At 43.3% G+C, this 17171-nt stretch overlaps 1 protein-coding gene across 4 annotated transcripts in view; it reads left to right on the top strand.

Moving 5' to 3' along the window:
• The window catches only part of gpcpd1 (glycerophosphocholine phosphodiesterase 1), a 103827-nt gene that overhangs the window by 78078 nt on the left and 8578 nt on the right, over positions 1 to 17171 (top strand). For all 4 annotated transcript variants that reach the window (XM_038806184.1, XM_038806210.1, XM_038806193.1 and 1 more), the window contains 5 exons: positions 1143 to 1220; positions 12625 to 12664; positions 14109 to 14170; positions 14549 to 14614; positions 16308 to 16444. In XM_038806184.1, coding sequence (XP_038662112.1) covers positions 1143 to 1220; positions 12625 to 12664; positions 14109 to 14170; positions 14549 to 14614; positions 16308 to 16444 — 383 coding nt within the window. The remainder of the gene's footprint in view (positions 1 to 1142; positions 1221 to 12624; positions 12665 to 14108; positions 14171 to 14548; positions 14615 to 16307; positions 16445 to 17171) is intronic.

Raw genomic sequence — 17171 nt, 5'->3', positions numbered from 1 at the left:
AAGCTAACTGGCCTATAATTACCCGCTTTCTGCCTACCTCCTTTTTTGAACCGAGTTGGCACGTTTGCTAATTTCCAATCCGCTGGGACCACCCCAGAATCTAGTGAATTTTGGTAAATTATCACTAGTGCATTTGCAATTTCCCTAGCCATCTCTTAGTACTCTGGGATGCATTCCATCAGGGCCAGGAGACTTGTCTCTCTTTCGCCCCATTAGCTTGCCCATCACTACATCCTCAGTGATAACAATCTTCTCAATCTTCACCTGTCATAGCCTCATTTCCATCAGTCACTGGCATGTTATTTGTGTCTTCCACTGAGGACCGACCCAAAAAACCTGTTCAGTTCCTCGGCCATTTCTTAATCTCCCATTATTAAATCTCCCTTCTCATCCTCTAAAGGACCAATATTTACCTCAGCCACTCTTTTCTGTTTTATATATATTTGTCGAAACTTTTACTATCGGTATTTTTATATTCTGAACAGGTTTACTCTCATAATCTATCTTACTCTTCTTTATAGCTTTTTTTTAGTAGGTTTCTGTTGCCCCCTGAAGATTTCCCAGTCCTCTAGTCTCCCACTATTCTTTGCCACTTTGTATGGGAGCAAAGGAAAAAAGAAATGGGCGAAATGGTAGCACAGTGGTTAGAACTGTTGCTTCGCAGCTCCAGCGTCCCAGATTTGATTCCCGGCTTGGGTCACTGTGAAGTCTGAACGTTCTCCCTGTGTCTGCGTGGGTTTCCTCTGAGCTCCAGTTTCCTCCCACAAGTCCTCAAAGATGTGCAGTTAGGTAATTTAGGCATTCTGAATTCTCCCTCTGTGTACCGGAACAGGCGCCGGAATGTGGCGACTAGGGGCTTTTCACAGTAACTTCATTGCAGTGTTAATGTAAGTCTACTTGTGGCAATAAAGATTATTTAAAAATTTAATAACCCGGAAGGACCCTTACAAGACCCAAACCACTCGCTGTGTGAAAATGTGTTGTTTTTTTTTTCTCATCTCCATTTGCTGCTTTTACAAATCACTTTGAATCTCTGCCCTTTTATTCTTGATCCTTTTGAGGTTGTGATTTTTCTGAACGGTTCTGATTTGTTTTGGTCATGTGCAATGCTTATGTCTCTATTGTGGTTGGTACGGTTTCAGAAAGTGGACAAAGAATCTTCGGAATTATTTGAAATTCCAGTAAAGGAACTCACATTTCAACAGTTGCAGCTATTAAAGGTACGAAGCATTATAGTTAAGAATATCTAACCGTGCTCTGCACTGCAGTCATGTATTTAATGTTAACGAAAGCAAGATTTGGTAGACTGATCTGGATGAATATTATTAACTTGCATGTGAAATGGACATCCGCTTAAGCTTGGTTAGTTCAGTAGAAAGAAAAGCCTCTGCTTTAGCAAGAGAGTTGGAAGCCTCAGATGTGAAAAAATCTCAAAGTCCCAGAGATATTGGAGTATGGGTAAGTGAAAATTACTATTTCATTATTCTGTTCGCTTCTGTTCTGTTGCGCAAAACGGCCACTGATTCCTTGGTTGGGGGGTTGGGGGGGTGGGTGGGGGGGGGGGGGGGGAAGAGAGACGGCCGGGCCGTTATGGCCCGGAGCATTGCTGGGTTCGAGGCTGTGCATGCGCAGGGCGGCGGACTGCAGCGCCCTGCTGGCCTGCAAATAGTGTTGTCGTCCCGTGTGTTCCCCCCCCCCCCGGCCCGGCCACCTCGTGCGCTGCGGATCGGCCCGTCCCCAGCTGTGGCGGCGCTGGACTGAGTCCGCATCTGTCGTCACCGGGGATTCTCTGCCCCATCTTCAAACGCAATTTCGGCGTCGGGGGTCAGCGAATCCAGCCCACTGTCTTTGTGCAACAGAAGGAATGAATTATCCCACCCCTCATCAGTCCCCTGACAATGTGCTTTTTGACATACTTTGGCATATGAATGAGGCAACTGAAATCATGTGAAACTATGGCTAACAAATTGGTTGAGTCTGTAATGCAGGAGCTGGTAAAAGTTGAGGGAACTCTGTAATGATGAAAACAGCATCTGAGCCTTGTCTATCTTGCTAATGGAAGCATTTAGGTTGTGGCCTCCTTTCATATTCTTTTACCTAGGTAGAATTTCAAGTTACAGTTTATTTGCATATAGGATCAATAATACTACAATAGTCACTGTAGAGCAATCCTGAAACCTTTTATTATGGCTGTGTAGTACTGCAAATCACTGGTCTCTAGGATGTCATATGGCTAACATGGTGTCATAAGGTTGCAGTGAAATAAGGGGAATGAACATTTTAATGCAGTGCTTTTGCAATGCCATTTTTATCTTTCTTATGATCTCATTTGAGTAAATCATTTAATTGTAGGAGATTTGCAAATGCGATAGCGGCAGCAATCTTTGGAAGACTAATTTAATTACTTTCCCTTGAAACTAGATGACAAGCTGCAGATGAATAAAAGTTCATTTTATTGCCGGCTGGGTTTGAAATGAAATGAAAATGAAATGATATTCGCTTATTGTCACGAGTAGGCTTCAAATGAAGTTACTGTGAAAAGCCCCTAGTCGCCACATTCCGGCACCTGTTCGGGGAGGCTGTTACGGGAATGAAACCGTGCTGTTGGCCTGTTTGGTCTGCTTTCAAAGCCAGCGATTTAGCCCTGTGCTAAACAGCCCCTTGAGTGAACATTCTTCTCCATGTCTGTTGTTTGGTTCTTTTAAATGAGAGTTTAAGAGAATCTCAGTAAATGCTTTGCCTGCATCTGTGCACCGAGTGCCTTTGAGCTTTATATTTCTAAGATAATGAATGGCTTGGATAGGATGGACGTAGGGAAGTTGTTTCCATTAGCAGGGGAGACTAGGACGTGGGGGCACAGCCTTAGAATAAAAGGGAGTCACTTCAGAACAGAGATGAGGAGAAATTTCTTCAGCCAGAGAGTGGTAGGTCTGTGGAATTCATTGCCACAGAGGGCGGTGGAGGCCGGGACATTGAGTGTCTTTAAGACAGAAATGGATAAATTCTTGATTTCTCGAGGAATTAAGGGCTATGGGGAGAGAGCGGGTAAATGGAGTTGAAATCAACCATGATTGAATGGTGGAGTGGACTCGATGGGCCGAATGGCCTTACTTCCGCTCCTATGTCTTATGGTCTTGTGTGGCACGGTAGCACAGTGGTTAGCAGCTTTGCTTCACAGTGCCGGGGGCGTGGATTTGATTCCCAACTTGGGTCACTGCCTGTGCGGAGTCTGCACGTTCTCCGTGTCTGCATGGTTTTCCTCCGGGTGCTCTGGTTTCCTCCCACAAGTCCCGAAAGACGTGCTAGTTGGGTGAATTGGAAATTCTAAATTCTCCCTCGGTATACCCAAACAGGCGCCAGAGCGTGGCGACCAGCAGATTTTCAAGATAACTTCATTGCAGTGTCAATGTAAGCCGACTTGTGACACTAATAAATATTATTGTTATATTTCACTGCTAATAAAAATATTTAAGAGTTTCCCGTGAAAATATACTCATTTTTTGTTGAAATCTTTATTGGTATTTCTCATATTTATAAACAATTATTCTTATCCGTATTAATTTACTTTATTGTACAGAGAGGTTTATTTTCAGGCAAAAGGGGGGGTTACCCACTCCATCCTCTTCTCTTTTGTGGTTTCCCCACCTTCCTTCCGTCTCTTCCCTTCCACCCTCCACTCCCACCCATTGCACAGTCCATTGGTTCCTCATCTATCTTTGTTTTTTATTCTTGGCCTACTCCTCGTTGCTGGCCTCAAACAGGTTTTGGAACAGGCAGAAAACCTGCCCCCAAGTATCCAGGAAGCCTTTCTCCGACCCTCGGCTGGCATATTTAATCTTCTCCATATGGAGAAATTCCGACGGGTCAACGAGCCAGTCCATAGTTGTGGGTGGTGCTGCTGATCGCCAGCCGAGAAGGACTCTCCAGCATGCGATTAGAGAAGCGAAAGTAAGGGCATTAGGCCCCCCCTCCATCCATGTGTAGTTCTGGCTGCTCTGAATCTTCGTGCTACCACGAAGATTGCCACCATCGGGCACGGCTTCACCCTCTCCCCTCAACCTTGGGCATTGTCTCGGAGAAGGCTGTCCAGACCCAGCAAGTATGGGACAAGCCCAGAACATGTGGGTGTGGTTGGCCGGGTCCCTCTGGCAACCTCTGGGGAAAAACCAGCTCATTTGGGTTCTGGTCAGGTGTACTCTGTGCACCACTTTGAGCTGCATTAGGCTGAGCCTTGTGCAGGAAAAGGTGGAGTTAGTTTCACTCCAGCGACCCCACCCTACCTTAGTCCCCAGTTCGTCCTCCCATTTTTGCCTGGTCTTGTCCAGTGGTGTTCACCTCTGTCCAGTAACTGTCAGTATATCTCCCCCCCCCCCCCCATTCTTACTGCTTGTGCTTATCAGGTCCTCTAGTAGTGATGTTTCTGGGTCCCTGGAACCCTACTGTCCCTTTGCGGAAAAAATGTTTTATTTGGAGGTGTCTCATTTCCTGTCCTTCTGCTAGTTTCCTCTTACTCGTCAGTTCAAACTGTGGCCCACATAAAAGTCCCCGACCGCCAGCGTGCTCCGGTCCCGCCTCTATTTCTTGAAGATAGTATCTAGCATGGCTGGGGGGGGGGAAATCTGTGATTGCCGCAGATGGGGGCCTGGGGGGACATTTTAGTTATCCTAAAGTGTTGTCTCAACTGGGTCCACGTTCCTAGCGTGGTCACTACCACTGGGCTTGTTGTGTAGCTTGTTGATGGGGTTGGGAGTGCTGCTGTAGCCAGGGCCTGGAGGGTCGTATCTTTACAGGAGGGCTCCTTCATTTGTACCCAATCTATGCCGGGTTCTTGTACCCATCCCCTCACTCTTTCTGCTGTTGCTGCCCAGTGGTGGTGGAGTAGATTTTGTAAAGCCAAGCCCCCTTTGATTTTCCTTCTTTGCAGTGTCTGGTACGCAGCCCTCCAGCCTTTTGGCCAGGACCTTTTGCGAGTACTTTTGCTTCCACATTCAGCAGTGAAATGGGTCTATATGATCCACATTCCGTCGGGTCTTTATCTTTCTTGGGTATCAGTGAAATTGTGGCCTGTGCAAGTCTGGGGGCAGAGTGCCCCCTTGCCAGTGAGTCTGCGAACATGTCCCTTAGGTGTGGGGCCAGGACTGATGCTAATGTTTTGTAGAAGTCCACTGGGAACCTGTCGGGTCCCGGTGCCTTCCCTGCCTGCATGGAGCTAATGCTCTCCATGATTTCTCCCAGACATATTGGTGCTTCCTGCTCCCTTCCGTCTGTCTTCCCACCCACAACTGGTAGTTCCAGTCCGTCTAGGAACTGTTTAATCCTTGCGTCCCTGTTGGGGGCTCTGAGGTGTACAGTACCCGGTAGGTGGTGTGAAAATATACTCCCGAGGGCATTTAGATTAAACACACCATCAGCAATCTAGGTAGAATTTATTCATGTATATGCTTGAAATGTTTTTTGTTAAAACGTGAAGTAAGTTGGTAATGCTAAATAAGGACATTTTACAGATGTGGATCTAAAGGGTATTGGATGAGGTTGCCCAACAGCTCACATGTAATTTCCACTGTTGTGTTCATTTGTTTAATCTCTGAAAAAGGTCAATTTCTCCTGACATTCTGAAGATAATTTAGCAGAATTTGAGAAGATTCATCTCAGAAAGCAATTTATAGTATTCAACTAATCCAGACGTGACGTTGCTGACTTGGCAAAATTGAAACCAATATTCCACATGCTTGCTTGTTTACCTGGCTCTAATATGGAAAGCTCATAATTTTCCATCTTTCTTTCAAAAACATTTTGCAAACGTAACAGTAAATAACACCACCCCCAACCAACATGGCTTACACACCCAGACCCCTCCCCATCTCTCCTCTCCTCGCCTCAACTACCACCACCCTTCCCCTATTGTATCTGCTAACAGCTTAATTTTCCCCGATTTGATAAACGGCTGCCACCTCCAGGTGAACCCTAATGTTGATCCTCTCGGGGTGAAATTGATCTTCTCAAGCCAGAGAAACCCGGCCTTGTCACGAACCCCCACACCTGATTTGGGGGGGGCTAGAGTCCCTCCACACCAATCCGATCCGTTTCCAGGCTACCAGGGAAGCAAAGGTCAAAACGTCAGCGCCTCTCTCCCCCTGGACTCCCGGTTCATCCGACACTCCAAAAATCGCCACCTCTGGACTTGGCACCACCCTTATCTAGTACCATGAAGATGACATCGGCAAATCCTTGCCAGAATCCCTTAAGCTTCGGATATGCCCAAAACATGTGGACATGATTTGCGGGCCCTTCCGCACACTGCCCACAGCTGTCCTTCACCTCTTTAAAAAAAACTTCCTCGTTCGGGCCACAGTCACGTGTGCCCGGTGGACCACCTCAGGCTGAGCCTGGCACACGAGGACGTGTTGACTGTACTCAGTGCATCCTCCCACAAACCTGCCTCCAGTTTTTTGCCCAACTCTTCCTCCTGTTTACGCTTTACCTTCCCTAGCTGTGTTCCCTCCCGCTCCATGCGCTCTTTATAAATTTCTGAGACTTTCCCCTACCCTATTCCTGGTTTCGAAACAAACTTGTCCTGTATCCCCTGGGGCGGTAGAAGTGGAAAGGTCGAGACCTGCTTCCCTGAAAAGTCCCTCACAGATAACGGAACCCATTCCTTCGTGGCAGTCCCCGGTGCAGCCTAAAATATTCTGAGCTCACTTGGTTTGGCCAGACGCTCACCACCAGTGCCTGGTACAACAACCGGACCCAGTCCACGAAATCCTACCTAAACCGCCCAGGACCTCCCACAGGTATTCCCACTCCACCTGGTCACAGGCCTTTACCGCATCCATAGCGACCACTGCCTCCACCTCCCTACCCTTGGAGGGCATCATGATCACATTTAAGAGCCTCCTGACATTGGTTGGCAGTTAACTGCCTCCCTTTTACAAATCCCATCTGGTCCTCCCCCATCACCCCTGACTCACTCCTCTATTCTCGAGGCCAAAATCTTGGCCAGCAATTTGGCGTCTACATTCAAGAGGGAGATTGGTCTGTATGACAACGTTATTCTGGGTCCTTCTCCCGCTTCAAAATTAGGGAAATCAAAGCCTGTGGCACTGTAGGGGGAAGAACACCTTGCTCCCGAGCCTCATTAAATGCTGTTACCAGCAAGGGCCCCAGCACCCTGGACTGCCCGCTTCCACTCTGGAAAATTTTCATCCAATCTAATTTTAGGTCTTCCAGCCAGTTCCGCCCAATTAAGCTCGGTCCGGAGCCCTCTACTATCGTCAACGGTAATCTGAGCAATTGTTTCTCGTATTCCACGGGTACATGAGTCGTGCCTAGAACTTCCAGGGGTTCCCCCATGTAGGTTTTAAGTTTCGTCGATGTTTTTGTTAGGGTTAGTGGCTGGAGTCCATCTTTGATTTTTAAAAATGCTGCCACCCCCGTGTCTATTTCCATCGTCAGCCGACCGTTCACCCGTGGGGTAATCTTAATAGGTTCTGCTTTCTTCATCGCAATATTATATAATTGTTCCTCTTCGGAGGAGGATGGGGCGTCTAGGTTGTGTACTTCCCTGCGTCCCCACCTGCTATTCCTCTTTTGCCGCCACCTTCTATCGCTGTTTCCCCACTCTGTCTGGTGCCAGAAACGGTCCTTCTCTGTTGGGGGAGCTTCAGCCGGTACTTCCCTCTGTCTCCAGTTAGTCTTAGAAGACTTGGGGGCAGTTCTGGGGTTTTCCTTTGGCCCACTATTCCTCAGGATTTTCCTGAGAGTGGCTATCTAGTAGCTGGACCCGTTGTGGTAGTCCCTCTCTCAGGTATCTACCTCCATTGGTGTGCCCTGTAGTTCCTGTGCCCCACTTGCTGCCTTTTCTAGGGACAGTGCAAGCTGTAACGCCTGCCTGCAGTCTAGCTGCGTTTCTGCCAACCGGTGCTTCTGTATTGTGAGGTTGTTTATGCCACACACTAACCGGTCCCGAAGCATTTCATTTAGCGTCGGGCCTAACTCACATTTTTCCGCCAGCCTTCTCAGGCGGGTCAAGAAATTCGTGACCGACTCCCTGTCTTCCCGCTTCGCTGAGTAGAATCTGTACCTGCGCAAAATGAGGGGTGGTTTTGGGTCGTAGTGCTCTTTCACCAAATCCGTTAATTCTTGGAAAGGTTTCGTGTCCGGCGCATCGGGATAAGTCAGACTATGTATAATGGCGAAAGCGGAGGGTCCACACGCTGACAGCAGGATAACCCGTTTCCTTTCGTCCGTGGTTATATCATTGGCCCGGAAGAAGTAACACATTCTCTCCACAAACTGGGACCAGTCCTCAATAGTCGGGTCGAATGCATCTAACCTCCAAAAAACAGCATTTTTGAAATAGCAAGGCTTACCCTCCGAGTGCGGCAGCTGGTCTCTGCAAAGTTCTTTGTTTACCTCATCGCCACTGTAATGATCCACAAGAGGCAGGAGTCCCGTCACCACACCAATATTTATTACCAATAACTATATACAAGAGCAGCTCCAACAGTGCTGCTAGCATTCCAGTCAACTTGAGACTGGCTCACAAAGCCTACACCGGTGCTTATATGGGCCCCCTCAATGAGCTATCATTGAGGGAACTCATACTCCAATTGGCCAACCAATAATGCTAATTGGAGGTCATTACACCCAGTTAAAGCCATCTAATACCAGAATTTTCTCTGGCTTTGTTTTGTTATCAGCACAAGAACAAACTATTCACCTCAACCTGTTGTACCAGAGTTCATGTTCCACCTGGACCTCCTCCCAGTCTTCTTAATTTCAGCCTTCATCTTAGCTCAGCACATCCTTCTTCTATATTCCTTTCTGCCTTATGCACTTACCAAGCTCCTCCTTATTTCAGTCATTCCATTTGCTGCAGGTTCCACATTCTCGCCACTCCTGAATGAATGAGGTTTCACCTGAATTCTTACATCTATTAGTAACTATTATTATGAAAATGAAATGAAAATCGCTTTTTGTCACAAGTGGGCTTCAAATGAAGTTACTGTGAAAAGCCCTTAGTCGCCACATTCCGTCGCCTGTTCGGGGAGGCTGTTACGGGCCAGGGTTTAAAGAACACCAAAGCACCTGACCGACAACTTTTAATAGATTTAGGTTATGGGGAGCACAAGGGCCCACTTTACAGATGTGATGCAACAGAAATCTAAAGTATTTTAAAATAAAACAATGTTTATTGTATGAATCTAGTTAACATTTTATAAACACAGTAAACATCTTATCAACTACCAACACTGATACCCACCCCCAAAGATACAGTACTCTATAGGTAACCCTAACAATATCCATAAGTGAAAAACCCTTTTTAACAAAGACAGTAGGTTTGCATTCCTTACAGAAACAGGTATTACTTTGAAATCATCAAGTGATCTAGACACATTCTTTAATGTGCACGGTCCAAAATACACCACCTCCTTGGTTTGAATACAGTTCTGAAAACTGAACAAAAAGTCAAAGCCAAAAACAGCTTCCAGCTCAAAACGAAAGTAAAACGTAGAGCCAGAGCCCAGCTCCACCCACACAATGACATCACTGCAGCCACTTGAGAAGACAAACATTTTTTAAAGTGACATTCCCATGACACCATCTTATTATGGTCCCTAGCTTTGGATGCCTCCACAAGTAGAAACAAGGTCACTCTGTTTACTTTAGTCATGAGACAATCGCTTCATAATCTTAAGACTTTCTTTCAAATCGCCTGTCAATCTTTTAATTCTAGATCATTTTCAAATTCTCTTTAGAAAGAAAATCTTCTGTTTTGGTATTTAGCAGCATTATTCTTCTGTGAAATTAGTTCCACTGTCAGCTTCATTTATTGAAGTCTTTGTTGACCTAAACGTAATAACTGCAATTTCATCTAGCCTATAGTGACAAAGCAATTTAATCTAGCCTGTAGTTACAAACTTTTTTCTCCCTAATGTTCTGTACATTAATATAAATAATTTTAAGTTTAACATTAACTCTCTTAAATGGGCATTCAGTACTGCTAAAAAAAATACATGTTGGAATTTCTTGCATTCATCTGTCAAATTTCAAAGTGAGAAACAATTTATACTGCATGAGAAAGGGGTGCTGATTGGCGAGATGACCCTGGTCGAGCTGCTGTATGAAGAATGTAACAGGGAACTATTGCCCCCACCCCAAATTATTCATAGACTCCGAGGTTACAGTGCAGAAGGAGGCCATTCGACACATCGAGTCTGCACCGGCTCTTTGAAAGAGCACCCTACCCAAGCCCACACCTCCACCCTATCCCCATAACACAGTAACCCCACCCAACACTAAGGGCAATTTAGCATAGCCAATCCACCTAACCTGCACATCTTTGGACTGGGAGAGGAAACCGGAGCACCCGGAGGAAACCCACGCACATACTGGGAGAACGTGCAGACTCCGCACAGACAGTGACCCAAGCCGAGAATCGAACCTGGGACCCTGGAGCTGTGAAGCAATTGTGCTAACCACCATGTACTGTGCTGCTGTTTAATTGAATACGGTACAATGCCTGGATATATTCCTTTTGCCTGCAGAGATTAGATGCCTGTGTTTGATTCGATCTGCCGGTGAGTCATTGTGATATTTGCCCTGTCACCACTTCACCGGCACTGAAATTCATACACTACATTATTTATCTCCATGGTAGGGAAGCATGTTAGCACTGTGGCTTCACAGCGCCAGGGTCCTATGTTCGATTCCCGGCTGGGTCACTGTCTGCGCGGGGTCTGCACGTTCTCCCCATATCTGTGTGGGTTTCTTCCGGGTGCTCTGGTTTCCTCCCACTAGTCCCGAAAGACGTGCTGAGAGGTAATTTGGACATTCTGAATTCTCCCCCTGTGTACCCGAACAGGTGCTGGAATGTTATTATTATAGGCTTGACTTATTATTATTATAGGCTTGACTGCAGCATCCTGTTAGTGGAAAATGGCACTCTTGTTGCCACTCCATAGTAACAGTGCGAAACAGCTAGCTTAATTCGTTGCTGAAACCTTTGAGGCACCTTACTCTTCCATTTGAGGCAGACAAGGCACTTTTCAGGTATGAAAGTGGTGGCGTTGGGTTCATTTGTGAGTGGCGGATTGTATCCAACAGCATGCTATTCACAATAGGCAGAGTAATGGCCATTCTCAACCAGCCCATGCTTCTATAACTGCATTTGGGATTGTTTAGCAAGTTCTATCCAATCGCAGACTTGCGTCCAATGTTGTTCTAAGAAGAGTAATCCATTCTAGATCCTCCATCGGGCTCGCAATGCGACTCACTTACACTTGCTAGCTAGATGTATTTATATGCAGTGACACATCTGCAAGTAACAGGAACATGTCTAGGCATTGACAATAGTTCCCTGGTGAATTCTCCATGGCAATGCCTGAACCAGTTGACACCCTTTTCTCAAGCATTATTATGCTCCTTGCCTGAGGTGTCATGATTCTTGTTAAATCACCAGATATCAACTCTTCCCCCTCAAAGGGGAAAGCAGCCTATGATCATCTGAGACTGACAACTTTACTTGCCATTAATTGTTCCCTTTAAAATATGACTTTCTTGCATCTATCTTATAAGGTGAAAAGTGTTGATTCTTGTTTTCACCAAAATTGTATGATCAAGAGACTATATTTACATTCATTTTTTTCTTAATATCTTCAATCTCTGGTCCTTCTATTTCTGGTTTAAGAAATACTGATATGTTTGAGTTTTTTTCAGAAAATACTTTATATATTTGTTACTTCAAATGTAGGTGGCTACGAGCGGGAGGTTGATGTAGCAATCTACTACACTGCAGAATATTAGAAAATATGCTTCCATTCATGGATCTATATATTATCGCGTTTCTGAAAAAGTAGGACCTAGGTGTAACCCTTGGAGAGAGAAGACAGAAATCGGTGGATAAGTTTCTCCCAGCTGCTCTCTCTCATCACCTAGCAATGTATTTGGGCAGCAGAGCTGAAGACCTGGGAGCGGGTCAGTGTGTTCGCTGTGAAATAATGATCCTTATTGTCACAAGTAGGCTTACATTAACACTGCAATGAAGTTACTGTGAAAAGCCCCTAATCGCACATTCCAGCGCCTGTTCGGGTGTACAGAGGGAGAATTCAGAATGTCCAAATTACCTAACAGCATATATTTCGGGACTTGAGGGAGGAAACCGGAGCACCCAGAGGAAACCCACGCAGACACCGAAATAATGCCTTGTGTGGAAAACCATAAAACCAAGAGGAATCAACATGACTAATTAATTAAAAAGCTAATTTAGGACAATTATTGCATAGTCATTTGCTTTCTTTACATTCTTTTTTTCCCATGAAGCCACTTGTAAGCAAAACCTCAAGGCTGAAAAAGTTAGAAATTCTAACTGAAGGATCTGGATCGGCGCAGGCTGGGAGGGCCGAAGGGCCTGTTCCTGTGCTGTAATTTTCTTTGTTCTCTGTTCTAATAATTCAGTATTGCCTTGTGTTTTAAATTTTGTTTGGATTCTTGCCTTTATCTTGCATGACATGTAAATGCCAAACACATGCAGGATGCACATTTATATTTGTATAAGCAAGGTTACATATTAGTGCAATCTTTGGTGAACAACTCATACAGTGGCACACCATTTTTATCTTTCAGTTGGCTCATGTGGCTGCTCTGAAGGTGAATGGCGATAAAGGTACATCTAGAGTTGTTTTTTAGTATTGCTTTTTGAAATCCTTCAGAGTTATCCTATAATGGTCTTCCAAATGTTCTTTTAACATGCTTTTTTTATTCCTTTTGTGATTTGAGTATTTCTGCAAGAATAACAAGACTGATTTTTGAATTCAAAAATATTCTTGGGTTTTGTGGACCGTTTTATTCTGTAAATTCACAAACAAGAATGCAAATCTTATTTTATTCAGTTATTTTAAAATACATTCATACTTGGAAATAAATACATATTTAATTCTTTCTTACCAACAAAATTCCTTGCAATGGAACACAGTTGCTGCCGGTGTCTATAACGCCAACCAATTGAAAATTAACAGTCTTAAACTGAGAAAAGGAAGCCCTATATTGGCTTTTTAAAAATCAAATTGTTGAAATGATTTCAAGTCTGTGATCTCATTGGAGTTCATGTGCCTGCTGAAAGCCTCTGAATCTATTCTATGAACCCACTCAGGTTAATGTCTTTAATCCATTTTCTATTCATTGCAATGAGATTCAGAATCCAAAATCCATACTAATGGCAGTTTTTGCCTTGCTGCACTACTGTGGGGATGACTTGCAATATTAAAGGCAAAATAAAGGAGTTGATGTTTGTGATGCATCAAGTTTTATAAGTTGAAAATTGCTGGATTTTATTTATTGTAGGGTAATAAACAAACAAGTATTCCTCTGGTTTTCCATCTCCTTTACATGCCTCCAATGCCTCTTGAAACATTAATTTTTGCAAAACCCAAATAAGTGGAATGTATAGCCTAGTGTATAGCATAGAACTTATTTTTGCTTGAAAATGAACTTTATGACTTGGTCATGACTCGCTAACTCAGGATCAGAGGAAATGTAAATATTAATAGTTTGCCATGAAAGATTGTCCCATCAGCCTTTTCCGCCGTGCATTTTTCGTACGTAGACGGGGAATGAGCTTCTGCTTGCCAACAGTGTTCTTGTGTTACCCACTAGGTAATGTTGCCGTGAGATTTTATGATGTCAGCCCAGCCCTAAAACTACCAGTTTCATAGAAGACTGACCTTGTACATGGTTCAAAACAAAAAAGTTGTAATAGAATTAATAGGTTACCTGGTCAGAAGATTAGAAATATCAAACACAGCGAAAATGTGAATATAGATATTCAATTATTGCTTTCTCTTTGTGAAACTAGTTTCTTGAATTCATACTAATTAAACAAAAAAACATCTTGAATTTTGTGCATTAATCTTTTGGCACCTTTTGAAAATCAGCCCTTGAAACACATTGTCAAAGTTGTAACTTGATTTGTTTCAGATTTTCATTTAATTGAACTGACATATGTATAGTCTTTAAATAACCATTGCTCAGTTTATCCATAATTTTATAAGCAGATATTTGATCTAATTTGTTTAACATTCACATCTAAGTTCTTTATTTTAATTTCTTAGAAAATTCAATGGATGATGAAAATGATGCATCAGAAAACCAGCCATTCCCTTCCTTGCAGCAGGTACAATTTGATGTACCAAATCTTGATTGTATAGAATATACAATGGAGCACCATTTCCATCTCTTAAATGCGAGAGTTTAAATGCAAGTTGTGGCAGTGTTCATGAGTAGAATGGTCTACCACATTGCATATTCTCTTCACCATAGGGTCTTTGTATAAAGGTATTGATTTAATTTAGTAAGGATTATGGTGCTCTCCAAATGCCATTCTTTCAGAGGCAATCTTGTTTCTACACGGTCAAATTTTCATTTACTTGCGCAATTAATGGTCAGTTTTAGAAGTTATTATTTAGCATTTCAGAAATTTGCACTTTTCAAGTGGGTCAGATAACATTGGTGCATTCTAGCATGAATTAAAAATGTAATTTGGTCTTTTTAGGTTTTAGCATGTGTGCCTGAACACATTGGATTCAACATTGAAGTTAAATGGCCTTATCAACTAAAAGTAAGTCACATAAATTCTCAGTACCTCAACTTTGCGGTTGTCTTTGTTGCACTGTGGTCAATGCAACAGCATGATGGTGTTAAAACACAAGCTGATGATGAGCCCTAGAGCAGCCTTTCATGAGCATTAATTTGTTAGTTTGGCCATTCTTTTTTACCATTTTCTGGGGCGAATTTGAATTAGTGGAATTTTATTAGACTGGAAAGGAAAACACTGCAATCAATCACGAGACACAGTAGATTAGCAGATGTTGACTTCAGACAGTGGCACTGTTGCTTCTATCTCCGAAGGCTGAGAATAATTGTGATTTGAATAGCTAATCTAGGCTGCCACTCTTGTGGCATGAGAAGAATGCCACATTATTGACGGCAACATTTTCATATGAGATATTAAAACAAGAAGCCATGGCATAATTTGAAGACTAGCAGGTATTCTTCCACGTATTTTTACTACCCGCTTTTAAGACTGGAACAGGTTTTGGATCAGTGGTTTTCAAACTTTTTTCCCGGGACCCACTTTTACCAACCAACCGACGTTCGCAACACACCATTATTGCTTACCTGTAATGTGACAGGTGCACCTGCTTGGTCCTCAGGATCTTACTTGCTTCGTCATTCAATGTTACTTCTCTGCTCAGGATTTCAGCTGATGAATCAAGTTCTCGCTTCACCCTTTGAAGAAAATCGAGGGATATGTCCTCAAGCCCGCCATGCTTAGTCTTCAAATGCCTTTGAAGATTTGAAGATTTAAACTTTGAAGTTGCCAGTACTTCCCTGCATATAACACACATGGTCTTTGCATCCTGATTTGTATTGGCACAATCAAAGCCACACCTCATTCTTTAAAAGCCGGTCACTGTCATTTGGGACTTCTTCCGCAAGAACATCGCAACCCTGAGTTTGGAAAAAAAACCCTGCTTTAGATCTTCAATTTGTTGACCCTACAGGAAATTAATTTGCAATATGAACTGAATAGATGCAACCCTGCAGCACCATATTGATCGCAGTCCTGCACTATTTGCTACAAAATAACAATCCTCAAAGGTCTAAACAAGGTGGTTATGCTGCAGATGTTTCCTTTTGTGGGAGAATTTTGAACACTGTTTTAAAAATAAGGAAACACCTGTTGAAAATGGGGATGATCACTTTTTTCACTGAGTCATAGTCTTTGGAACTTTCTTCCTGGGAAGGTGGTGGAAGCAGAGACTTGGGATATTTTTAAAACCGTGGTGGATAGATTAATTTACAGCAAGGGGGTGATAGGTTATCGAGGGTAAGCGGGTTGCGGGTATAGGGTTACTAATATCAGCCATTAAATGGCTGAGCAGGCTGGAGGAGCTGAATAGCCTACTCCTGTGCTTATTCATCTAATCAATTTTGTAGCACGATCTTGTGGCTTACCAGTGTGGCAAACTTCTATTTAAGCAGAAAAGAACTGGGAGGATGGAATGAGAAAATACATACACGTCTTTGTCTTTTTAGACTTAGTTTTGATTTTAATAGGAAGATTTAGCGTGCCTCGAGTCCCTGCAGTAATGGCTAAAGGGTACTGTGACTCGTGTTGTACGATGTTATATTCGAGGTTTTTTTTTGTACTGCTTATCAATTACTGTTTAACTGCACTATCTGTCAATATTAACTAAATCCAGTTTAAAATTCTGACATCCCTATTGTGTATTTTCTCCTGTTTATAGGATGGTACCTGGGAGGGCAACCTGCCATCCTATTTGGACATGAATCAAGCTATTGACATAATCCTAAAATGTACCTTGGAAAATGCATCCAGTCGAAGGATCGTGTTCTCCTCGTTTGTTGCTGACGTCTGTTCAATGTAAGTTTATTTTTTAAACATCTGGGTTCAGTATTCTTACCTCCACATAACTTCTGATTACTAGGGTGACTAGGGCTTCTTTTTCCACCACCAGTTGCCTTTTCTGATAATGTTGACTTGTTGCTTGAGTATGGTTCTGAGATCACTAGCCATCTGCCTTGCAAAAGTATCTTTTTCCTGGTGCAATGCAGCTCGATCCTGACCTCGTCCAACGTAATAAGAACATCCTATATCCACATGTGCACACTTGAACAGATGAAAAACAGGAGTAACAGTTGTAGCTGGTTTTATCTTTCCATGCATTACTAATCCAAGAGGCACGTCGGACAACAATAGGCCACTAGTTGACCTTTACCTGAGGAAAATTTAGGGATCCCTTTGACCGCCATAAAATGTGAATTTAGATTTGAAAAATTCACATGGGTGCAATTAGAGACATTGGTCTGTGATTTTGGTCATCGAGATTAGAACCACTCTTCCAGCTGTATGTGATGGATTCATGGCATTAAGAATGGGAGAAGTATTCCACTTCAACTGACATGATGACCTTGAATTTCACAGATGTAAAATAAACAAAACTTAATTTCAGAGGGTGCTGTGATCCATCCACACAACATTGATGCTTCCTCAGACAACAGTTCAATCTAGGAAGGGATCAATTTACTGTTGCCATTCCTTTTCTCCTTTGCAATGGAAAATCATGTATGTTTGAGCCTGGAAAATCTTG

This window comes from Scyliorhinus canicula, chromosome 1 (genome assembly GCF_902713615.1).
Source record: "Scyliorhinus canicula chromosome 1, sScyCan1.1, whole genome shotgun sequence".
Classification (NCBI taxonomy): domain Eukaryota; kingdom Metazoa; phylum Chordata; class Chondrichthyes; order Carcharhiniformes; family Scyliorhinidae; genus Scyliorhinus; species Scyliorhinus canicula.
Note: the sequence above shows the minus strand (reverse complement) of the source record. Positions and strands in the feature narration are given on the sequence as shown.